At 47.2% G+C, this 25,352-nt stretch overlaps 2 protein-coding genes across 3 annotated transcripts in view; both read right to left on the bottom strand.

Moving 5' to 3' along the window:
* The window catches only part of LOC121002302 (ATP-binding cassette sub-family B member 5-like), a 1,125,761-nt gene that overhangs the window by 439,439 nt on the left and 660,970 nt on the right, over nt 1-25,352 (bottom strand). The gene's annotated exons all lie outside the window — the stretch shown is intronic.
* The window catches only part of LOC121002303 (ATP-binding cassette sub-family B member 5-like), a 202,694-nt gene that overhangs the window by 29,632 nt on the left and 147,710 nt on the right, over nt 1-25,352 (bottom strand). For both annotated transcript variants that reach the window (XM_040433703.1, XM_040433704.1), the window contains 4 exons: nt 13,410-13,566; nt 10,010-10,207; nt 9,648-9,854; nt 8,128-8,274 (listed from right to left, as the gene is read on the bottom strand). In XM_040433703.1, the coding sequence (XP_040289637.1) occupies nt 8,128-8,274; nt 9,648-9,854; nt 10,010-10,207; nt 13,410-13,566 (709 nt within the window). The remainder of the gene's footprint in view (nt 1-8,127; nt 8,275-9,647; nt 9,855-10,009; nt 10,208-13,409; nt 13,567-25,352) is intronic.

Below are 25,352 nucleotides of genomic sequence, written 5' to 3'. Positions count from 1 at the left end.
AATAAGGGTCTGGCTATGACTTTACTTAATTATCTTATGGTATGGAGGTGTATGCCATCTGGTCCTGGCGATTTCTCTATTTTAATCTTTTTAAGACGCCGCTGTACTTCTTCCTGGGTCAGACATGGTACATTTAATGGGGAATTTACTTTTACATTCTGCATTTCCTTTGACAATTTATTTTCTTCAGTGAATACAGTGGAGAAAAGAATATTTAATAGCTTTGCTGTCTCCTCATTGCTGTCGGCAACTCCCCCCTCATTACTCTGTAAAGGGCTGACACCTTCAGATTTATACGTTTTACCATTTATATAATTGAAGAACATTTTAGGGTTAGGGTCTTTGGCAATTAATCTCTCGGTCTCTAGTTTGGCTGCTTTTATTTGTCTTTTACATATTTTCCTTATAGTTTTTCAATGATTCCTCACTGCCCTCCTGTTTTAGTGATTACATTTTTTTATTTTTGTCATTTATTGCTTTCTTTACAATTCTATTTATTTACATTGTTTTTTTCTTGTTCCTTAACCTTTTATTCCCATAAGGTTTGTACCTCTCACAATTAGATTTTAGGATGGGTTTTAAAAATATCCCATTTTGTGGCTGTATTTTTCTTTTTGAGGACTTTTTTCCCAGTTAGTTAGGCCTATGGCCTCTCTTAGTTGGCTAAATTTAGCTTTTTTGAAGTTTAGTTATTTTGTTCCTCCCTGAAGAAACACTCTTTTGAATGACAATTTGAAGGTTATTACTTTATAGTCACTATTTCCCAGGTGTCCCCCAACCTTCACCCAGAACAACAGAAAGATGCCCAGTGTGTGATGGATGGAACTCGAACATTCTAGATATTTGTGTCTATTGCGAAACTCCTCATTATCATCACCCAGTTAGTGGTAGGAAAAATTAGGGATAACTAGGGCAGGGCAAGGTTCCAGAGGTCCCAGAATCCCACCATCAGGGGCTGCTGGGATCATAGGGGTAGAATATCACAGATGAAGGGACAGGATAAGGGAGAGATATAATGTCTTAAGAGTCTGTAAAAAAAGAGAGGGGAATTGTAAAAAAGAGGGGAATTGTTAATGTAACCAACTCCATCTTTCACAATTGTTAATGCAACTGACTCCATCTCATTTCTAAACAAACTTGTTCAAACTGCTTAATGGGAACCTGTCACCAGTTTTATGGTGTCCTAACTAAGGGCAACATAAATAAGTGACTGATTCTCTTAGCAAAATGTTGGGTCACTTTCTTTAATTGACCCAGTCAATCTGCCGACATCTTGTATTGAAAAGCTCCAGCTCATAATGATGAGTCCTGAATATTCATGAGCTCCCGACTCTTCCCACCTACCTGCTGCTGATTGACAGTTATTTTCCATAGGAATCAGCAGCAGGTGGGCAGGGGAGTGGCTATAGCTCTGAATTAAAAAAACGATGGACTCAATGAACTCACGCTGGACTCAAATCAGCTCATTAGCATGCGGCATGTGGCATCTTTGTGTGTATGTTATGAGGTAACCATCTGTCACACCAGTAAGTGAATACATCTAAGGTACTTTTTAATAGTTAATGATTGTATATAATTAGTTAGATTATGATCAAATATCCACATGACAGGTTCCCTTTAAGGACATTCCAGTATAAGGTGTGGGAGGGGGTGGTGGGCTTCAAGACTTGTTTAGGTTGCCAAGGGCAAAGGCTATGCAGACCCTGTCCACACATTCTACCATTACCTGCTCTGTCCCGACATGAGGCTATTATGCGCTATTATCTGTAATCTAATTGGTCAGTGTCCTATACCATAAACCTTTGATTGGCTTTGTGTTTGTGTCTTTGTGTATAAGTAAACACTGAGTGTGCTTGTTGTCCCCCGGCTGGTGAATCGCTTGAACCTCGACAACTTCATTTTTATTAGAGGAAGCTACTCTAACAAGCAGACATTATGGGACATTATGGGACAGTAGTTCTGATACACATTAGATTTTAATTCAGTCTTGTGGCCATCAGTAGGATCTGCTGACAATTATTTATTATGTATAGGCCATTAAGCAGCATGTTGAGGACACCACTCTGTGAAGGGGATTTCACCTAATTGTTTGCTCGGGAGTAGAGTTGAGCGAACACCTGGATGTTCGGGTTCGAGAAGTTCGGCCGAACTTCCCGGAAATGTTCGGGTTCGGGATCCGAACCCGACCCGAACTTCGTACTGAACCCGAACCCCATTGAAGTCAATGGGGACCCGAACTTTTCGGCACAAAAAGGCTGTAAAACAGCCCAGGAAAGAGCTAAAGGGTTGCAAAAGGCAGCAACATGTAGGTAAATCCCCTGCAAACAAATGTGGATAGGGAAATGAATTAAAATAAAAATAAAAAAAATAAAAATTAACCAATATCAATTGGACAGAGGTCGCATAGCAGAGAATCTGGCTTCACGTCAGCAGAGAATCAGTCTCTTCATGCCATAGCAGAGAATCTGGCTTCATGCCAGCAGAGAATCAGTCTTCATGTCATAGCAGAGAATCAGGCTTCACGTCACCCACCACTGGAACAGGCCACTGTCACATATTTAGACCCAGGCAGAGGAGAGAGGTTCCGTAACAGAGAATCTGGCTTCATGTCAGCACAGAATCAGTCTTCATGTCATAGCAGAGAATCAGGCTTCACGTCACCCACCACTGGAACAGGCCACTGTCACATATTTAGACCCAGGCAGAGGAGAGAGGTTCCGTAACACAGAATCTGGCTTCATGTCAGCAGAGAATCAGTCTTCATGTCATAGCAGAGAATAAGGCTTCACGTCACCCACCACTGGAACAGGACACTGTCACATATTTAGGCCCCGGCACCCAGATAGAGGAGAGAGGTCCCGTAACAGAGAATCTGGCTTCATGTCAGCAGAGAATCAGTCTTCATGTCATAGCAGAGAATCAGGCTTCACGTCACCCACCACTGGAACAGGACACTGTCACATATTTAGGCCCCGGCACGCAGACAGAGGAGAGAGGTCCCGTAACAGAGAATCTGGCTTCATGTCAGCACAGAATCAGTCTTCATGTCATAGCAGAGAATCAGGCTTCACGTCACCCACCACTTGAACAGGCCACTGTCACATATTTAGGCCCCGGCACCCAGACAGAGGAGAGAGGTCCCGTAACAGAGAATCTGGCTTCATGTCAGCACAGAATCAGTCTTCATGTCATAGCAGAGAATCAGGCTTCACGTCACCCACCACTGGAACAGGCCACTGTAGCACATTTAGGCCCAGGCACCCAGGCAGAGGAGAGAGGTCCCGTAACAGAGAATCTGGCTTCATGTCAGCACAGAATCAGTCTTCATGTCATAGCAGAGAATCAGGCTTCACCTCACCCACCACTGGAACAGGCCACTGTCACATATTTAGGCCCCGGCACCCAGACAGAGGAGAGGTTCATTCAACTTTGGGTTGCCCCGCAATATAATGGTAAAATGAAAATAAAAATAGGATTGAATGAGGAAGTGCCCTGGAGTACAATAATATATTGTTAAGGGGAGGTAGTTAATGTCTAATCTGCACAAGGGATGGACAGGTCCTGTGGGATCCATGCCTGGTTCATTTTTATGAACGTCAGCTTGTCCACATTGTCTGTAGACAGGCGGCTGCGTTTGTCTGTAATGACGCCCCCTGCCGTGCTGAATACACGTTCAGACAAAACGCTGGCCGCCGGGCAGGCCAGCACCTCCAAGGCATAAAAGGCTAGCTCTGGCCACGTGGACAATTTGGAGACCCAGAAGTTGAATGGGGCCGAACCATCAGTCAGTACGTGGAGGGGTGTGCACAGGTACTGTTTCACCATGTTATTGAAATGTTGCCTCCTGCTAACACGTTCCGTATCAGGTGGTGGTGCAGTTAGCTGTGGCGTGGTGACAAAACTTTTCCACATCTCTGCCATGCTAACCCTGCCCTCAGAGGAGCTGGCTGTGACACAGCTGCGTTGGCGACCTCTTGCTCCTCCTCTGCCTTCGCCTTGGGCTTCCACTGGTTCCCCTGTGACATTTGGGAATGCTCTCAGTAGCGCGTCTACCAACGTGCGCTTGTACTCGCGCATCTTCCTATCACGCTCCAGTGTAGGAAGTAAGGTGGGCACATTGTCTTTGTACCGGGGATCCAGCAGGGTGGCAACCCAGTAGTCCGCACACGTTAAAATGTGGGCAACTCTAGGCACTGCAGCATGTAGTCGCTCATGTGTGCCAGGCTGCCCAGAGGTAAGGACAAGCTGTCCTCTGTGGGAGGCGTATAGTCATCGTCCTGTGTTTCCCCCCAGTCACGCACCAGTGATGGGCCCGAGCTGCTTTGGGTGCCACCCCGCTGTGAACATGCTTCATCATCATCCTCCTCCACCTCCTCCTCATCCTCGTCCTCCAGTAGTGGGCCCTGTCTGGCCACATTTGTACCTGGCCTCTGCTGTTGCAAAAAACCTCCCTCTGAGTCACTTCGAAGAGACTGGCCTGAAAGTGCTAAAAATGACCCCTCTTCCTCCTCTTCCTCCTGGGCCACCTCCTCTTCCATCATCGCCCTAAGTGTTTTCTCAAGGAGACATAGAAGTGGTATTGTAACGCTGATAACGGCGTCATCGCCACTGGCCATGTTGGTGGAGTACTCGAAACAGCGCAACAGGGCACACAGGTCTCGCATGGAGGCCCAGTCATTGGTGGTGAAGTGGTGCTGTTCCGCAGTGCGACTGACCCGTGCGTGCTGCAGCTGAAACTCCACTATGGCCTGCTGCTGCTCGCACAGTCTGTCCAGCATGTGCAAGGTGGAGTTCCACCTGGTGGGCACGTCGCATATGAGGCAGTGAGCGGGAAGGCCGAAGTTACGCTGTAGCGCAGACAGGCGAGCAGCGGCAGGGTGTGAACGCCGGAAGCGCGAACAGACGGCCCGCACTTTATGCAGCAGCTCTGACATGTCGGGGTAGTTGTGAATGAACTTCTGCACCACCAAATTCAGCACATGCGCCAGGCAAGGGATGTGCGTCAAACCGGCTACTCCCAGAGTTGCAACGAGATTTCGCCCATTATTGCACACCACCAGGCCGGGCTTGAGGCTCACCGGCAGCAACCACTCGTCGGTCTGTTGTTCTATACCCCGCCACAACTCCTGTGCGGTGTGGGGCCTGTCCCCCAAACATATGAGTTTCAGAACGGCCTGCTGACGTTTACCCCGGGCTGTGCTGAAGTTGGTGGTGAAGGTGTGTGGCTGACTGGATGAGCAGGTGGAAGAAGAGGAGGAGGAAGCTGAGTAGGAGGAGGAGGAGACAGGAGGCAAAGAATGTTGCCCTGCGATCCTTGGCGGCGGAAGGACGTGCGCCAAACAGCTCTCCGCCTGGGGCCCAGCCGCCACTACATTTACCCAGTGTGCAGTTAGGGAGATATAGCGTCCCTGGCCGTGCTTACTGGTCCACGTATCTGTGGTTAGGTGGACCTTGCCACAGATGGCGTTGCGCAGTGCACACTTGATTTTATCGGATACTTGGTTGTGCAGGGAAGGCACGGCTCTCTTGGAGAAGTAGTGCCGGCTGGGAACAACATACTGTGGGACAGCAAGCGACATGAGCTGTTTGAAGCTGTCTGTCTCCACCAGTCTAAATGACAGCATTTCATAGGCCAGTAGTTTAGAAATGCTGGCATTGAGGGCCAGGGATCGAGGGTGGCTAGGTGGGAATTTACGCTTTCTCTCAAATGTTTGTGAGATGGAGAGCTGAACGCTGCCATGTGACATGGTTGAGATGCTTGGTGGCGCAGGTGGTGGTGTTGGTGGTACATCCCATGTTTGCTGGGCGGCAAGTGCCAACATCCCTCCAGAGGCGGAGGAAGAGGCCGAGGCGGCGGCAGCAGCAGAAGAGGCCGAGGCAGCAGCAGCAGAAGAGGTAGCAGGGGGAGCCTGAGTGACTTCCTTGTTTTTAAGGTGTTTACTCCACTGCAGTTCATGCTTTGCATGCAGGTGCCTGGTCATGCAGGTTGTGCTAAGGTTCAGAACGTTAATGCCTCGCTTCAGGCTCTGATGGCACAGCGTGCAAACCACTCTGGTCTTGTCGTCAGCACATTGTTTGAAGAAGTGCCATGCCAGAGAACTCCTTGAAGCTGCCTTTGGGGTGCTCGGTCCCAGATGGCGGCGGTCAGTAGCAGGCGGAGTCTCTTGGCGGCGGGTGTTCTGATTTTGCCCACTGCTCCCTCTTTGTCTTTTGCTACGCTGTTGGCTCGGTCTCACCACTGCCTCTTCCTCCGAACTGTGAAAGTCAGTGGCACGACCTTCATTCCATGTGGGGTCTAGGACCTCCATCGTCCTCTGCATCGTCTTCCACCCAGTCTTGATCCCTGACCTCCTGTTCAGTCTGCACACTGCAGAAAGACGCAGTAGTTGGCACCTGTGTTTCGTCATCATCAGAGACGTGCTGAGGTGGTATTCCCATGTCCTCATCATCAGGAAACATAAGTGGTTGTGCGTTAGTGCATTCTATCTCTTCGACCCCTGGGGAAGGGCTAGGTGGATGCCCTTGGGAAACCCTGGCAGCAGAGTCTTCAAACAGCATAAGAGACTGCTGCATAACTTGAGGCTCAGACAGTTTCCCTGATATGCATGGGGGTGATGTGACAGACTGATGTGCTTGGTTTTCATGCGCCATCTGTGCGCTTTCTGCAGAAGACTGGGTGGGAGATAATGTGAACGTGCTGGATGCACTGTCGGCCACCCAATTGACTAATGCCTGTACCTGCTCAGGCCTTACCATCCTTAGAACGACATTGGGCCCCACCAAATATCCCTGTAAATTCTGGCGGCTACTGGGACCTGAGGTAGTTGGTTCACTAGGACGTGTGGCTGTGGCAGAACGGCCACGTCCTCTCCCAGCACCAGAGGGTCCACTAACACCACCACGACCATGTCCACGTCCGCGTCCGCGTCCCTTACTAGATGTTTTCCTCATTGTTACCGTTCACCACAATAAGAAAAATATTATTCGGGCCAATGTATTGAATTAAAATTCAGGCCTTTTTTTACAGACACCTAACACTCTCTGGCTATCTATTTAGGTACCGTATTACACTAATACAGGCACACCAGTAATGACAGATTTAGCTGAATATAAATGTGAGGCCTATTTTTTAGGCGCTGTGTGACAGGTATACGTTTAATCACAGAATTAGACTTGTATCTGCACTGTAGCGTGTGTGTCAAGTTTTTCAGAATGACCCTATCAGCACCTTGAATCTAATATACCCTTTTAGGGATAGATTTAAAGTAGGCCTGATACAGCAGAAACCACTAATTTTGAGAATGGCAAATTTGGGAATTGTTTTTCAACCCAGAACAAAAACTGTGCTTTTACGGTCTCTAAAAATAACTTGACCAGCTAAAACAGTACTGATTTGGAGGAATATAAATGTCAGGCCTATTTTTTAGGCGCTGGGTGACAGGCTCAACTTGCCCCTGATGTAGTATATGGCCAAAAAATAACCACACTATTGATGGTTAAATGCACTTGGGTGACACAGGCTCAGCCTGCACCTGATGTAGTATATGGCCAAAAAATAACCACACTATTGATGGTTAAATGCACTTGATGAAAGCTTGACCCTGATGTAGGATATAGCAAAAAATAACCACACTATTGATGGTTAAATGCACTTGGGTGACACAGGCTCAGCCTGCACCTGATGTAGTATATGGCCAAAAAATAACCACACTATTGATGGTTAAATGCACTTGATGAAAGCTTGACCCTGATGTAGGATATAGCAAAAAATAACCACACTATTGATGGTTAAATGCACTTGGTGGTAGCTTGTGCTGGCGCACCACAAGCCACAAAATGGCCGCCGATCACCCCAGAAAAAAGTGATATAAAAACGCTCTGGGCAGCCTAAAAAAAGTGAGCAATTGAATATCAGCACTTCAATGATCCACAGCTGTAGATCGATCACTGAATGATACAGTTCGGGTTCGCTCATCCCTACTCGGGAGCCTTCATAAAAGTTTTACCAGTCTTTGGTAGGGTATATTAGCTTATACACATTCTACTGTACAAATACATTTTTGGTAAATTTTGGTAAACAGTTATGGTAACTAATCTTCGTAGTATGGAGTTTCATCTATAGGTCACCTTTTCACTTTCATTGTCCAGTGCTGAGGTGGCTTCATCAAGCAGCAGAACTTTAGGAGAACGTATCAGTGCCCGGGCAATAGCGATTCTCTGTTTCTGACCTCCAGACAGTTGAGTTCCTTTACCTCCAACCGATGTGTTATATTTCTATAAGTAGTAAATAAATACTTCTATAAAACTTAATGTAGACATGATATGAGAGACATGAGACAGCAGATACAGTACGTGAATGGGAACAGACTAAAATAGTTAAGGGGGTTGGCCACTTTCTGGTGACTGTTGACTAATGTATTTGTGAGTTAATTATATGGCACTATCCATAAAGATGGCGGCTGATGGAGGGTCATGTGACCAGGCAAATCACTTCTATGTGATGTCTCCTCCATTCAAATACACTGCACCTGACATCTGTACTTGGAGGTGATCTGCCTGGTCACATGACCCTCCATCAGCAGTCATTTTATGGACAGGACTTCTGTATGGACAGCACAAAAGACTTTGGAAACAAGGGGGCATACCTTATGAAATATAGAAAATGGTGCAGAATTTCAACAAAGACTATATTAGTGGGTGTCATATAATCATCTTACAAACACACTGATCAACAGAAGCCGCAAAGTGGTTAAATCACCTAGATAAGCTTACAGGTAACATATCCAGATAAGGCCTCTTTCACACTTGCGTTGTTGGGATCCGGCGTGCACTTCCGTTGCCGGAGTTGCCCGCCGGATCCGGAAAAACGCAAGTGTACTGAAAGCATTTGAAGACGGAACCGTCTTTCAAATGCTTTCAGTGTTACTATGGCACCCAGGACGCTATTAAAGTCCTGGTTGCCATAGTAGAAGCGGGGAGCGGGGGAGCAGTATACTTACAGTCCGTGCGGCTCCCGGGGCGCTCCAGAATGACGTCAGAGCGCCCCATGCGCATGGATGACGTGATTCATGCGACACGTCATCCATGAGCGTGGGGCGCCCTGACGTCACTCTGGAGCGCCCGGGGAGCCGCACGGACGGTAAGTACACTGCTTCCCCGCTCCCCGCTACACTTTACCATGGCTGCCAGGACTTTAGCGTCCCGGCAGCCATGGTAACCATTCAGAAAAAACTAAATGTCGGCTCCGGCAATGCGCCGAAACGACGTTTAGCTTATGGCCGGATCCGGATCAATGCCTTCCAATGGGCATTAATTCCGGATCCGGCCTTGCGGCAAGTGTTCTGGATTTTTGGCCGGAGCAAAAAGCGCAGCATGCTGCTGTATTTTCTCCGGCCAAAAAACGTTCCGTTCCGGAACTGAAGACATCCTGATGCATCCTGATGCATCCTGAACGGATTTCTCTCCATTCAGAATGCATTAGGATAATCCTGATCAGGATTCTTCCGGCATAGAGCCCCGACGACGGAACTCTATGCCGGAAGACAAGAACGCAGGTGTGAAAGAGCCCAACACAAGCATAATTTGCTCTCCTAAAGGTAGAGAAATATTGTATCATTATCATGATCACAGAGGTGCTGAATAGTTACCTCTGGCAGCTCGTCTATAAATGAATGGATATTTGCAGCTTTTGCGGCACATTGTATTTCCTCCATAGACACTTTGCGGGAGTTGTCCCCATAGGCAATGTTCTCAGCAATACTGCAGTCAAATAACACTGGCTCTTGGGAGACAATTCCAATTTGTGATCGAAGCCATTGAACATTCAAGTTTTTTAGGTCAGTGTTATCGAACAACTACAAATCCAAAGAAGAGGCACAGAATTCAGATCAAAACAGCCTTCTGGTTATCAACTGATTAACAAATCACATATTATCAGCTTCAACATAAACACTCAGCATAATTGACTATCATAGTTTATTATATAGTTAGTCCTACAAATTAATCTTACCACAGTTCCTTGACAAGGGTCATAGAACCTTTGCAGGAGTTGGACAGAGGTGCTTTTCCCACATCCACTGCTGCCCACAAATGCCACAGTCTGTCCACTTTGTATAGTAATGGATAGATCTTGTAGTACAGGCACATCCGGACGAGATGGATAATTGAATGATATCTGATGCAGCTCTAAATTTCCCTGACAATTATCCTAAAGTGAGTAGAGAAACATCGAAAGAAATAAATACCTTATTTTTTTTAGGAAACATGGCTCAAAAGTGGAGATGTGTGAAAGGCCCAAAATTCGATTCAGGTTCGATTCAGCCGAATGGGTCAAACAATTAAATTATGGTCCAAATCGATTCTACCTGAATCGAAAGTGTTCCAATTAGACAAAAAATTTGTGCATGACACTTTGAGGTCTCCTAGGACTTATATACACTGCTCAAAAAAATAAAGGGAACACAAAAATAACACATCCTAGATCTGAGTTAATTAAATATTCTTCTGAAATACTTTGTTCTTTACATAGCTGAATGTGCTGACAACAAAATCACACAGAAATTAAAAAATGGAAATCAAATTTTTAACTGATGGAGGTCTGGATTTGGAGTCACACTCAAAATTAAAGTGGAAAAACACACTACAGGCTGATCCAACTTTGATGTAATGTCCTTAAAACAAGTCAAAATGAGGCTCAGTAGTGTGTGTGGCCCCCACGTGCCTGTATGACCTCCCTACAACGCCTGTGCATGCTCCTGATGAGGTGGCGGATGGTCTCCTGATGGATCTCCTCCCAGACCTAGACTAAAGCATCTGCCAACTCCTGGACAGTCTGTGGTGCAAGGTGACGTTGGTGGATAGAGCGAGACATGATGTCCCAGATGTGCTCAATTGGATTCAGGTCTGGGGAACGGGCGGGCCAGTCCATAGCATCAATGCCTTCGTCTTGCAGGAACTGCTGACACACTCCAGCCACATGAAGTCTAGCATTGTCTTGCATTAGGAGGAACCCAAGGCCAACCGCACCAGCATATGGTCTTACAAGGGGTCTGAGGATCTCATCTCGGTACCTAATGGCAGTCAGGCTACCTCTGGCGAGCACATGGAGGGCTGTGCGGCCCTCCAAAGAAATGCCACTTCACACCATTACTGACCCAATGCCAAACCGGTAATGCTGGAGGATGTTGCAGGCAGCAGAACGTTCTCCACGGCGTCTCAAGACTCTGTCACGTCTGTCACATGTGCTCAGTGTGAACCTGCTTTCATCTGTGAAGAGCACAGGGCGCCAGTGGCGAATTTGCCAATCTTGGTGTTCTCTGGCAAATGCCAAACGTCCTGCACGGTGTTGGGCTGTAAGCACAACCCCCACCTGTGGACGTCGGGCCCTCATATCACCCTCATGGAGTCTGTTTCTGACCGTTTGAGCAGACAAATGCACATTTGTGGCCTGCTGGAGGTCATTTTGCAGGGCTCTGGCAGTGCTCCTCCTGTTCCTCCTTGCACAAAGGCAGAGGTAGCTGTCCTGCTGCTGGGTTGTTGCACTCCTACGGCCTCCTCCACGTCTCCTGATGTACTGGCCTGTCTCCTGGTAGCGCCTCCATGCTCTGGACACTACGCTGACAGACACAGCAAACCTTCTTGCCACAGCTCGCATTGATGTGCCATCCTGGATAAGCTGCACTACCTGAGCCACTTGTGTGGGTTGTAGACTCCGTCTCATGCTACCACTAGAGTGAAAGCACCGCCAGCATTCAAAAGTGACCAAAACATCAGCCAGGAAGCATAGGAACTGCGAAGTGGTCTGTGTCATCACCTGCAGAACCACTCCTTTATTGGGGGTGTCTTGCTAATTGCCTATAATTTCCACCTATTGTCTATCCCATTTGCACAACAGCATGTGAAATTGATTGTCACTCAGTGTTGCTTCCTAAGTGGACAGTTTGATTTCACAAAAGTGTGATTGACTTGGAGTTACATTGTGTTGTTTAAGTGTTCCCTTTATTTTTTTGAGCAGTGTATTTTTTCTCTATTCTCTTAGTTTTTTTTGCAAATTTTTATTTTTGATTAAAGGGGTTCTCTGGGTACTCCTATATTGATGACCTATCCTCAGGATAGTACAAAAACAAAGTTGTCTGCAGCATATCCTCCATGGTTTCCTTTGTTAAAAGCAGGTCCAATACAGGTACAAAGTGCAAAAAGAATGCACTATTTTTGCACTATTTCTACAGTTTATAAATAAATGCCAAAACCATCAAGCAGATTTAGACCACTCGCACATGTTGCTGAATACATTCGGTTTTTCCACATGGTTTGCCATGCGGAGAAAATGCAGCGTATTACAGCACCAGCAGAGTGTATGAGATTACACAAATCTCATGTACACTTTGCAGATTTTTTTCAGTGTAGAAATTGACCTGCATTGCGTTTTTCAAAATCTGCAGCATGTGAATTATGTTTGCGGTTTTAGCTGCAGATTTCACCCTTTTCAATGGATCTGCGGCAAAACTGCATCAAAACCGCATCAAAACCGCAATTAGATATTGCGGATTTTGGTGCAGATATGTTGCAGAAACGCATTTAAATCCACATGGAAATGTTTGCAGAACTTATGTCTGTTCACCAGAACTCGTGTGCAGGTGGCCTTAAATGTCTGATGACAGATGAATGTGTCCTTCTTCACATCAGAGACAAAGTCCTTGGCATTTAGTAGGGAGATATTTTAAGCAGATCTAGCTCAGGACTTATCATCAACTCTTCTCCTCTGATAAATTGCATACAACCAAGCAATGATAAAGCTATGTTCACACGGCCAAAAATAAAAGGAATATGCAACCATATGCAGCAGTTCTCAGATCTGCTTGAGGACCACAGCTGTATTCCCCATTGAGGTCAATGGGAAAGAGCTAAAACAGGTTGCTGTATTTGGCCCTTTTTTGGCCGTCCTGCCACCAAAACTATGTTGTTCTCAGAGACCAGATGTCAGTCTACAGATCGCTACTGTTTTTGCTCACATCTATTTTAGCCATATAAACATAGCCTAACACAACAGTGGAAAAAACGGCTGTTAAAAACACTAAACAGTCCGTTTTTAACGGCCTTTTTTTTCACTGATGCCTTTCTGAGAAAACGCCATTGAAATCGGTCCCCTTCAACTGTATGGGGGCTGTAGTTCCCTGAAAAGGGACGAAATAGGACGTCCTATTTTTTTGACATCCGTTATTCATGGGCTTTAAAAAAAAATGCCCGTACGAATAACCCCATAGATTACCATTGTTCTTAAAATGCACGTTTGGCAGCCATTAGAAAAACCGCCTACGTTCGGCTGTTTCGCACTGTTGTGTAAATGTGGTCTTGTAATGTAGCTCAATATTTGGCCATAGAGACACGAATTATCAAGATAAAATACTTACTGGTCTTTGTCCATGTAAACTGTAGCTGTCAATAGCTGGTTCTCTGTTAAACAAAGCAAAAAGATGACCAGCAGCAGATGTGGCTTTAGCATAGTCAGGGGCAAAGGATAATGTCTGGCCTACTGCGATGGCTCCGTAAGTTAAGATGACAAATACACTGTGAAGAAAACCAAGTGTTAAGGGTTGAAAGTGGACGGCACCTTCTCACACATTCCTTAATACAAGTCTGAGCCACTTTCTCATTTCACAATCATATCAATGGTTTGTATGTTCTCCCCGTGTTTGCATGGGTTTCCAGTGGGTACTCTGGTTTCTTCCCACACTCTAAAGACATACTGATAGGTAACTTAGATTGTGAGCCCCATTGGGGACAGGTTGATGCTAATGTCTGTAAATCGCTGCGGAATATAGTAGCGCTATATAAGTGGGTATAATAAATAATAATTCAGCCTGTTAGGAAGGACCTGGCATGTATGTTTTGATCTGGAACATCTTTTCTTCTTTGCGCTAAGCTGTTCCTCCTGTTAACGTTTGAATAAGGGCCCATGCACACGACCGTATGTATTTTGCAGTCGGCAAAAAATATAGATGACGTCCGTGTGCGTTCCGTATTTTGCGGAACGGAACAGCTGGCCCTTTATAGAACAGTACTATCCTTGTCCGTAATGTGGACAATAATAGGACATGTTCTGTTTTTTTGCAGAACAGACATACGGAAACAAAATGCACTTGGAGTAACTTCTGTTTTTTTTTTTTTTGCGGACCCATTGAAATGAATGGTTCCGCATATGGTCCGCAAATAAAAACGGAACGGACACAGAAAGAAATTACGTTTGTGCGCATGAGCCCTAACTCAACAAAAGTTAATTGTTGCTGACAGTCAGTGATGGCCAGTTCGCAGTGTTTGCCAGCGAACACATGCGAGCTGCCATCTTTTCTCACAAGTCCGGCGAGGCACAGGTAAGCCCTTACCTGTGCCTGTGCCGTGAGCCGGTCTGAAACAAATGCAGTCACCGGGAGCAGGCAGTTCTGAGAACAGCCCGATGAAGGCCCCCCGGCGGCTGTTCTCGGAACTGCCTGCTCTCGATGACCGCATTTGATTTCAGACCGGCTCGCGCACAGGGACAGGTAAGGGCTTACCTGTGCATCACCAGACTTGTAAGTTAAGATGGCAGCCCGCATATGTTCGCTGGCGAACACTGCTAACTGGTTATCACTGCTGACAGTGTCAGAGTATTAAGGAATAGCACCACAGACGAGGGAAATGTTAACATCCCGCGGTCAATTTTTTTCATACATTTCCAGGAGGAATAACACAGGAACGCTGCAAATCAGAGTTGTAAGAAAATTTTCACTCCCCGCCATTCCAGAGGCGTAACTTTTTTTATTTTTTCATTTGCATAGCCGTATGAGGGCTTGTTTTTTGTGTGACAAATTGTAATTTCTAATGGCACCATTTAATATTGCATATGATGTAGCGGGGAGCAGGAAAAAATTCTGAATGGGCTGGTTTATTGCTTTTGCTTGTACACCATTCTCTATGCGGTAAAAATGTATGGGTCCGAACAATTACGGCGATACCACATTTGTATAGTTTTTCTTGTGTTTTAATGCTGGAAAAAAACCTTTAAATAATTTTTTTTTTTTCTTTTCATCACATATTCTGACCCCTATACCTTTTTTGTATGTCTGTGTATGGAGCTGTGTCAGGGCTAATTTTTTGCAGGGTGATCTGTACTTTTCAATGATACCATTCTGAAGTGTGTATGACTTTTTGATTACTTTTTATTCAATTTTCCCTGGGAGATAGGCCTCATGCACACGACCGTATTTTTTTGCGGTCCGCAAAATGGGGTTCCGTTTTCCCGTGATCAGTGACCGTTTTTTCGTCCGTGGGTCTTCCTTGATTTTTGGAGAATCCACGGACATGAAAAAAAAGTTGTTTTGGTGTCCGCCTGGCCGTGCGGAGCCAAACGGATCCGTCCTGAATTACAATGCAAGTCAATGGGGACGGATCCGTTTGACGTTGACACAATATGGTGCCATTTCAAACGGATCCGTCCCCATTGACTTTCAATGCAAAGTCTGGAGTCCCTTTTATACCATCGGATCGGAGTTTTCTCCAATCCGATGGTATATTTTAACTTGAAGCGTCCCCATCACCATGGGAACGCCTCTATGTTAGAATATACTGTCGGATATGAGTTAGATCGTGAAACCTCATTTCCGACAGTATATTCTAACACAGAGGCATTCCCATGGTGATGGGGACGCTTCTAGTTAGAATATACTACAAACTGTGTACATGACTGCCCCCTGCTGCCTGGCAGCACCCGATCTTTTACAGGCGGCTGTGATCAGCGCAATTAACCTCTCAGGTGCCGCACCTGAAGGGGTTAATTGTACTATCATATCCCCCTGTAAGAGATCAGGGCTGCCAGGCAGCAGGGGGCAGACCCCCCCCCCCCCCTCCCCAGTTTGAATATCATTGGTGGCCAGTGCGGCACCCCCCCCTTTCTCCCTCTATTGTAATAATTCGTTGGTGGCACAGTGTGCCCCCCCCGCCTCCCCCCTTCCTCCCTCTATTGTAATAATTCGTTGGTGGCACAGTGTGCGCCCCCCCTTCCTCCCTCTATTGTAATAAATCGTTGGTGGCACAATGTGCGCCCCCCATTGGCCCCCCCTCCCTCTATAGCATTAACAACATTGGTGGCCAGTGTGCGGCCTCCCATCTCCCCCCCCCCCCGATCATTGGTGGTAGCGGGTTACTAGCAATAGTACAATAGTAAAAGATTCATACTTACCTGGGAGCTGCGATGTTCGTGTCCGGCCGGGAGCTCCTCCTACTGGTAAGTGACGGTTCATTTAGCAATGCGCCGCACAGACCTGTCACTTACCAGTAGGTGGAGCTCCCGGCCGGACACGAACATCGCAGCAGCAGGTAAGTATGAATCTTCTACTATTGTACTATTGCTAAGTAACCATGCAACCAGGACTGTAGTAGCGTCCTGGTTGCCATGGTTACCGATCGGAGCCCCAGCGATTAAACTGGGACTCCGATCGGAACTCCGCTGCCACCAATGATGGGGGGGGGGAGATGGGAGGCCGCACACTGGCCACCAATGTTGTTAATGCTATAGAGGGAGGGGGGCCGATGGGGGGCGCACACTGCGCCACCAACGAATTATTACAATAGAGGGAGGGAGGGGGCGCACACTGTGCCACCAACGAATTATTACAATAGAGGGAGGGGGGGGCCGCACTGGCCACCAACCTATTATTACAATAGAGGGGGGGGGGGCCGCACTGGCCACCAATGATATTCAAACTGGGGAGGGGGGGAGGGTCTGCCCCCTGCTGCCTGGCAGCCCTGATCTCTTACAGGGGGCCGTGATCAGCACAATTAACCCCTTCAGGTGCGGCACCTGAAGGGGTTAATTGTGCTGATCACGGCCCCCTGTAAGAGATCGGGTGCTGCCAGGTAGCAGGGGGCAGTCTTGTACACAGTTTGTAGTGTATTCTAACTAGAAGCGTCCCCATCACCATGGGAACGCTTCTGTGTTAGAATATACTGTCGGTTCTGAGTTTTCACGAAGTGAAAACTCAGCTTTGAAAAAGCTTTTATGCAGACGGATCTTCGGATCTGTCTGTATAAAAACTAACCTACGGCCACGGATCACGGACACGGATGCCAATCTTGTGTGCATCCGTGTTCTTTCACGGACCCATTGACTTGAATGAGTCCGTGAACCGTTGGCCATGAAAAAAATAGGACAGGTCATATTTTTTTCACGGCCAGGAAACACGGATCACGGATGCGGCTGCAAAACGGTGCATTTTCCGATTTTTCCACGGACCCATTGAAAGTCAATGGGTCCGCGAAAAGAAACGGAAAACGGCACAACGGCCACGGGTGCACACAACGGTCGTGTGCATGAGGCCTATAAAGTCACATAAAAATGGAGAATTGGCCATTATGACTTTTTTTTTCTCGTTAAGCCCATTCGTTGTATGCAAATAAATATTGTTAGATTTTAATAGTACGGGCGTTTTCGGATGTCGCGATGCCTTTGATGTTTTCTTTTAACTGTTTATTTTTATTTTAGGGAAGGGGTGATTTTAATTTTTATATTTTTTTTTAACTTCTTTTTTTCTTTTTTTTTGTCCCCCAAGGTGACTATAACCAGCAATCATTAGATTGCCAATTGTATTCTCCATCACAGAACACATCATTCCCTGTATTCCAATACAGTGCTGCCAGCTGCAGGCTTGTATTGGAATATACCTGCTTGAGGCTCTGGGCTATCACTGTAAAGCGCCTCATTCACAAGTCTGTGTCCGTGCTCAAATACGTGAGAAGGTGGTCAGTGATGCATCTGTGAAGCTGTCCGTGAAGGATCTGTGCTGGGTCCGTGTGTCCATTTTTTGCTGTCTGTGTTGCATCTGTGTTTCACTGACACTGAACAGCTGAAAAATAATTTTCAAAGAATCTGTAGTGTACGGGAACTGTAATACCCGTCACTACCAAGTGTCACTTGGTGTGCTGTCGTCCCTCCTAATTATGGGAAGTTGCTATATGTCAGTTTTATAAAATGTCATGTAATGTATGTATTTTCCTGTTACTGAAACTTGCATGCAGAGGCCTGCTGGGGGTGTCATTCCAGCTTCTAGTCAATAGAGGGAGCTAGAGAGCCCTAGTTTATATAAGGCACAGACAAGGAAGTAAAAGTCAGTCTAGACCAGAGCTCAGAAGTTTCTAGAGCCTGAGGAAGCTGGGAGAGACTGAGGCAAAGATCAGAGGAGCCAGAGGTACTGAGAGAAACAGAGGAGGTACTTATAAGAGCCATAATCAAGGATATAAAGCCAGACTTAGGTTCATGGGCCTTGGTGAAGAATTGCTACATTCCAGGATCAGACAGAGTTAGAGTGCAAGCTCCTTTGCTGCAAATCCTGTGTTCAACACTCTGTAATTACCCTGCTGTACTGAATTGCCTGCATCGACCGAATTGCAAAATCGACTGTATGCTGAGGAACTGCGTTTCCAATATTGTCTCTGCCTGCAAACTACTAAAGTTGAAGTTCTGTTTTAACACCACGTTTCCTCAAATTATTTCTGCTTTCCGCAAACGGCGTGCCACCGTTTACTTGGCACTGGCGTCACGAACTATTTCTAATTCTATACCTGCCCTTGCAGAGAGTCAGCTGTACCAGGTTAGTGTATATTGCACTACTACACCCAGAAACACCTACTACGCACAATTTGAGTACACTGCACCTCTCTTTTGGCGTGTCACGAACAGGATACGCACGCTTTATAGTGCAAGAAGCGTGAACTTTGTGCCTTATACCGTTGCCCTGTGACCAAAGTGACAATTTTCCTGTTTATTTCAAGTGGACTTTGTGGACTGAAAATTATACCCAAAGTGTACCAAAAACTTCTAAAAAGCGCTGTGCAGTGTTGCGCTACACAGAGGAAGAGAATCGCCGCATTGGAGTGTGGTTTTGTGGACTTTTTACAATCCTGCTTGCTGTCAGTGAATGGACAGAGTTTTGCTAAAGATGGCCACCGGCTGCCTGGAGTAAAGTTTCCCGCGCCGCTGAGGACATTCGTGGGCGGATCCCTGCAAAGACACAGAGAGTCACGCCCCTCTTCATCATCGCACCGCCGCGGCCCTGCTTTTCCTGCGTCATCGGGTGCTCAGGACGTCCGGAACCTCGCGAGACTTGACCTGCGCAAGCCCGACGATACCGGTAAGCACTTGTAACCGGAGGGAAGGGGAGTGTACCGGCCTCTTTAGTCGCCAGCGGCCACCTCTCAATAGACTACCATGTCAGAGCCAGGAGTGCCTGAGCAGCCGGCCCCAGGAGAGCTTGCGGCTCCTGGTCATCCGGCGGCCCCCAGCATGATGCCCTTTACCATGCCCTACTATTTCGGGGCCCCATGGTTCCCCCGCTACAGGGGGGAGACCCATACCCTAAGGGACTTTGAAGAAAAGTTGCTGGCACTATTCCGATTGTACCCTATAAATGCCGACCAGCAAATGGAAATCCTGCTGGCGCAGCTGGAGGGAGCTGCCCGCAGGGAAGTGTTATCCTGGCCTGCTACTGAGCGGAGTACTCTAGAACAGATATTCACCCGCCTCAGAGCCACTTTTGAAACTAGGACTGCCTCAGAGGTAAAGATGCACTTCTTTGGCAAGAAACAGAAGTCCGGTGAGTCCCTCCGTGACTATGCCCTATCACTTCAGGAGGCTTTAGGGGCTGTAATTCAGATAGATCCCAAAGAGGCTGATAACCGGGACCAGACCCTAAGGGAACAATTTATAACCGGGGTGTCTAGTGAGCAAATAAGGACCCAATTAAAGATGCTGTCCGCCCAGCACCCTAACAGTGCCTTTCTGGACTTTAAAGAACTGGCTATAAAAATTCTGGGGTCCGCAGTACCTCCTGAGTTGAGCACCCCACCTGAGTCATCAGCCTGCAGACCAAAACCGCTTGTCACTAACCGAGCTGAGGCCGGCCAAGCTGTTCAAGTGTCAGCTACCGATACTATTGCCATGCTGACAGAGCAAGTAAATCACCTCACTAAAAGTCTAGAGAAGGTGTGCAGAAAATTAGAGGAATGGGAAAAACCCATAATGCTAGAAGAAGAATTCCTGTCACCTCCTAGGCCGTTCCCACCTCCTTACCAAGAGACTCACGCCAGGGATCCTGGGAGACGCAATAAAAACCGTAAGCGGCCCGTATGTACATATTGCAAAAAGCAGGGACACACAGAATCCACGTGCTGGCAGTTAAACGGGCAACCCCTGAGGCTGAGGACCACCCCTCGGGAGGTAGAACACTAGGTCCAGAAGATCCAAATTGGATGCCACGGTATGTAGGATCCCATCCTAAAATCAATATAGAGATCAACGGGGTCCCCTTTGAAGCCTTATTAGATACTGGGTCTCAGGTCACTACTATTCAGCTGCCCGCCTTTGAAAGGTTCTGGGACACCAACCAATTGACCCAGCCGCCTGAATCCTGGGTGGAGATTATCGCCAGCAATGGCAAACCAGTAAAGGTTCATGGATACTGGGAACCCACCCTGCAGGTGGGAGAAGTAACCCTGCCTCAACAGGGAGTGATCGTAGTACAAGCCGGTGACAGAGGAGGACATCCTGTCATTCTAGGCACCAATGTCTTCAAAAACTGTTATTCAGAAATACTTGCTGTATTACATCAAACTTTGCCCACTGCTTCCTCTGCATCCAGGAGAGTGATTCAAAAGACTATTACTGTGTTAAGTGCCCAGCAGAGGTTTGCTAATGAGAAAGGAGAAATTTGTACTGCCAGGATCCGTGATATTAAGCCTGTAACTTTGCCTCCTAATTCTCAAACTCTTTTGTGGTGTCGTGCTGTCCTGGGAGTCGAAGGCCGAGATTATCCAGCCCTGGTGGAACCGATCCAGATGGAGGATTATCCTTATGTGAGAGCTGCCAAGTGCCTGGTGAACGTCTCCCAAGGTAAAGTACCTGTCCGTCTGATTAATCTGAGTAATCATCCTGTTGCGCTTACTAAGCATTGCCCTGTTGCCCAGCTGTCCCAGGTGTCCTTCCAAGACATCATTCGTCTTCCAGTGACAGAAAAGCCGTCAGCTGCAGGCCGCGGATGTTCGCCGGTGACCCAGCCACAAGTGCCCTGGTGGGAAGAGCTCCATGTCGGGGACGAGAATACCCCCCAACGGCAACAAGAAGGGATTATACAGCTTGTCAAAGAGCACCACCAGGCCTTCAGTAAGCATGCCACTGATTATGGTGAGGTGAGTGCCATACAACACACTATACCTACTGGCTCTCATCCTCCTATCAAGGAGAGATACAGACCTTTACCGCCTACTTCATATCAGACTGTAAAGGAAATGATCCAAGAGATGAAAGACTCTAATGTAATCCGGGACAGCCGTAGTCCGTGGGCTGCACCCCTGGTCCTTGTAAAGAAGAAGGACGGGGGTATCCGTTTCTGTGTGGATTATAGGAAAATTAATCAAATAACCCACAAGGATGCATACCCACTGCCCCGCATGGAGGAGTCACTAACTGCTTTGGGCTCCTCTGCCTATTTCTCCACCTTGGACTTGACCAGTGGCTACTGGCAAGTACCCATGGCCCCTGCAGATAGGGAAAAGACTGCTTTCACTACTCCCATGGGCCTGTTCGAATTCAATTGTATGCCGTTCGGGCTATGTAATGCCCCAGGAACTTTCCAGAGACTAATGGAGCGGTGTTTGGGTCACAAAAACTTCGAAACAGTGCTGCTGTATTTAGATGATGTCATTGTGTACTCAAAAACGTATGAGGACCATCTGAAACATTTGGCAGAAGTATTTGAAATCCTTATCAAATATGGCTTGAAAGTAAAGCCATCCAAGTGTCACCTGCTCAAACCTGCAGTAAGATACCTGGGGCATGTGGTAAGCGGAGAGGGAGTGCAACCTGACCCTGATAAGTTAGCAGCTGTCCGTAATTGGCCGGTTCCTACTACCGTCAAAGAGGTGAGGAGTTTCCTTGGTTTTGCCGGCTACTATAGACGTTTTATCCCCCATTTTGCTCAAATAGCTGATCCTATCCAGGAGCTCTTGAGGGGGCAACCCAAAAAGAGTCCTAGAACTCCTGTGCCCATTGAGTGGAATGAGGAAAGAGAGATAGCGTTCCAATTGCTAAAAAAGAAACTGACCGAGCCTCCTGTGTTAGGTTATCCAGATTATAGCAAGCCTTTCCATCTGTATACCGATGCTAGCAAGCAAGGCCTGGGAGCTGTGTTAGCCCAAATCCAAGAGGGAAAAGAGAGAGTGATAGCATATGCAAGCCGCTCCCTGAAAGGAGCTGAGAAAAATGACCAGAATTATAGTTCCTTCAAACTAGAGTTCCTGGCATTAGTGTGGGCGGTGACAGAAAAATTCAAGGATTATCTAGCCGCCACTCCGTTCATTGCATTCACTGACAATAACCCTCTGGCACATCTGAATACAGCTAAATTGGGGGCCTTGGAGCAGAGATGGGCCTCTCGCCTTGCCAACTATAATTTCTCTGTAAAGTATCGTGCTGGACGTACTAATGATAATGCTGATGCTTTATCCAGGCTTCCCACAGAGACAGCTCCTGATGATGTGCGAGATGCTTGGGAAGATGTAGAGATGCCGGCTTTCTATAACAAATTTGCTCAACAGGATCAGGCTCGAGCTACCAATAACAGAGCTGCAGTTCCTTCATCCTCCAATAGGCCTGAACCTAAAGAAGAAAGGTGGGTGAGACTGCAGTCTGAAAGTAGAGTGCTGGGTGAGCTGTTGGACTTCATTACTAGTGGCAGAGCCCCTGAGAGGATTCGGCGTAAGAGTGCAGATCCTGAGCTCATCAAACTATGGAGACAGCGCCACCAACTCTTCATACAAAAGGGCCTGTTGCTACGGAGGAGCCTAGACCCAGTGTCCAACGAAAGAGTACACCAGATTCTCATACCCCGACGAGATGCAGGTATGGTGTTGGAGATGTACCACAATCAATCCGGTCACTTTGGGGTCCAAAAGACTGAGGCTACTATCCGCCAGCGGTTTTACTGGGTGGGCATGAGAGAAGACATGGAGAAGTGGTGTCGAGAGTGTGTAGCCTGTGCCTTGAAACGAAGTGAGCACCATGATCAGAGGGCACCACTGAGACCCATTGTAAGTACCCGTCCTCTTGAACTTGTCGCCATCGACCATGTAAAACTGGAGCCTAGTCGCTCAGGGTATGCTTATGCCATGACTATTATTGACCATTTCACAAAGTTTGTTGTAGCAGTGCCTGTGAGAGACCAGACAGCCAAGACTACAGCCGAAATGTTCTGGAAGCACTTCCTCCTGCCCTATGGATGTCCAGAAAAGATCCTCACCGACCAAGGACCTGCTTTTGAGTCTCATCTGTTCCATGAACTGTGCCGCTTACGCAACTGTAAGAAGATCCGGACAACGGCCTACCATCCTCAAGGTAACGGATTATGTGAAAAAATGAATCAGACCTTGATAGAGATGCTGAGGGCCGTGCCTCCTGAAAACAGAGGAGATTGGCCCAGTCTGTTGCCACAGCTCATGTTCACATACAATCATACCATACATTGTTCCACCGGGTATACCACTTTTTACTTGATGTTTGGGCGCCAAGGGACATTGCCTGCTGATCATTCATTGGATGTACATGTGCCTGACTGCATTAACCCATTACCTAACACCGACTGGGTTGCTGAACATCAAAGGCGATTGGATGCAGCCAAGGCCATTGTTCAGGAACGTATGGACTTTGCTAGAGACCGGCAGCAGAAAGACTATGATCAGGCAGCCCAGGCAGAACCCTTGACCATAGGGGCCGTGGTATGGTTAAAGAATAACCGTCGTACCAGCAAATTGGACAGTAAGTGGGAGCGAAGTCCTTATGTTGTCACTGCAATCCCAAATGTTGGAACTCACACTTATGAGATCACCCGGGAAGACAAGGGATCCCAAATTGTACACCGAAACCGGTTGAAACTCTGCCTGACACCAGAACCTAGTGCCGAGAGTTCTGGATCAGAATATCCTGTGTCAGAGTCAGCCATACAGCCCGAGGATCCTATGCAGGCTGTTAGTAATCTGAGGTATGACGCTGATCCCATGCATTGGCTTCTGACACCTTGGTTGAACTTGCTGGTGCCTGCTCCGGCACCTACTGTAGCTTCACCTCCAGCAGAGCCGGTTCAAGATGCCCCGGATCCAGTTTCCCCTCTTGTGGATATTGTTGTTCCAGTTGTTCCTGACCAGGGTCTCGCTGATGGAGACCCTCCTGTTGCTCCTGTCCCTTCTACTTCGTTGCTAAGGGAGGAGGAGACCCCTGTTTTGAGAAGGTCTACCCGGATGACCAGGGGACGCCCACCAGTCCGTTTAGGAGACTTTGATTATTCTGGTGGTGTCTCCTCCCAAACCGTTGCCACGGGCAATACTTTACTTGACATTTGTGCGCAAGAATGGACTCCCCCACGTGAGCCCTTGCCTGTGCTACACCCACAGGAAACCCCTGGGTAGTTCCGTTGTTATTCTGTCATTTTATTGTGTAACTTCACACTAAAGTATTGTGCCCAGAGATGGACTCCACCGCATGAGAGCCTCTGTGATTTATAAGAAATAACCTGGGTACGGACTCATGTTTGTTATTTGAGCCTCCAAGAACTTTTATACCGTTTTCTACTGTTTTATTATGGACTTATTCATTGTCATGGACTATCCTGGTTATAATGTTACGCTGTGCCAGGTCAGCGCCCCCGTTCCATTCATTATCCTGAGAGAAGAGAACGACGCCCCTTGTCACTACCCTGCACCTTTGCCAATTGGACCTGATGTAAATGCAGATGAATTGCATATATGTATGCCTGCATGTCTCTTTTTCTATTTCAGGTAGAGATTCCAGTTGGGCGACCCATGATGGAGTACGAGGGCGTACTCAGCTTAAAGCAGTGGGGTATGTAGTGTACGGGAACTGTAATACCCGTCACTACCAAGTGTCACTTGGTGTGCTGTCGTCCCTCCTAATTATGGGAAGTTGCTATATGTCAGTTTTATAAAATGTCATGTAATGTATGTATTTTCCTGTTACTGAAACTTGCATGCAGAGGCCTGCTGGGGGTGTCATTCCAGCTTCTAGTCAATAGAGGGAGCTAGAGAGCCCTAGTTTATATAAGGCACAGACAAGGAAGTAAAAGTCAGTCTAGACCAGAGCTCAGAAGTTTCTAGAGCCTGAGGAAGCTGGGAGAGACTGAGGCAAAGATCAGAGGAGCCAGAGGTACTGAGAGAAACAGAGGAGGTACTTATAAGAGCCATAATCAAGGATATAAAGCCAGACTTAGGTTCATGGGCCTTGGTGAAGAATTGCTACATTCCAGGATCAGACAGAGTTA

This window comes from Bufo bufo, chromosome 5, assembly GCF_905171765.1.
Source record: "Bufo bufo chromosome 5, aBufBuf1.1, whole genome shotgun sequence".
NCBI lineage: Eukaryota > Metazoa > Chordata > Amphibia > Anura > Bufonidae > Bufo > Bufo bufo.
This window is presented reverse-complemented; position numbering and strand designations above follow the sequence as displayed.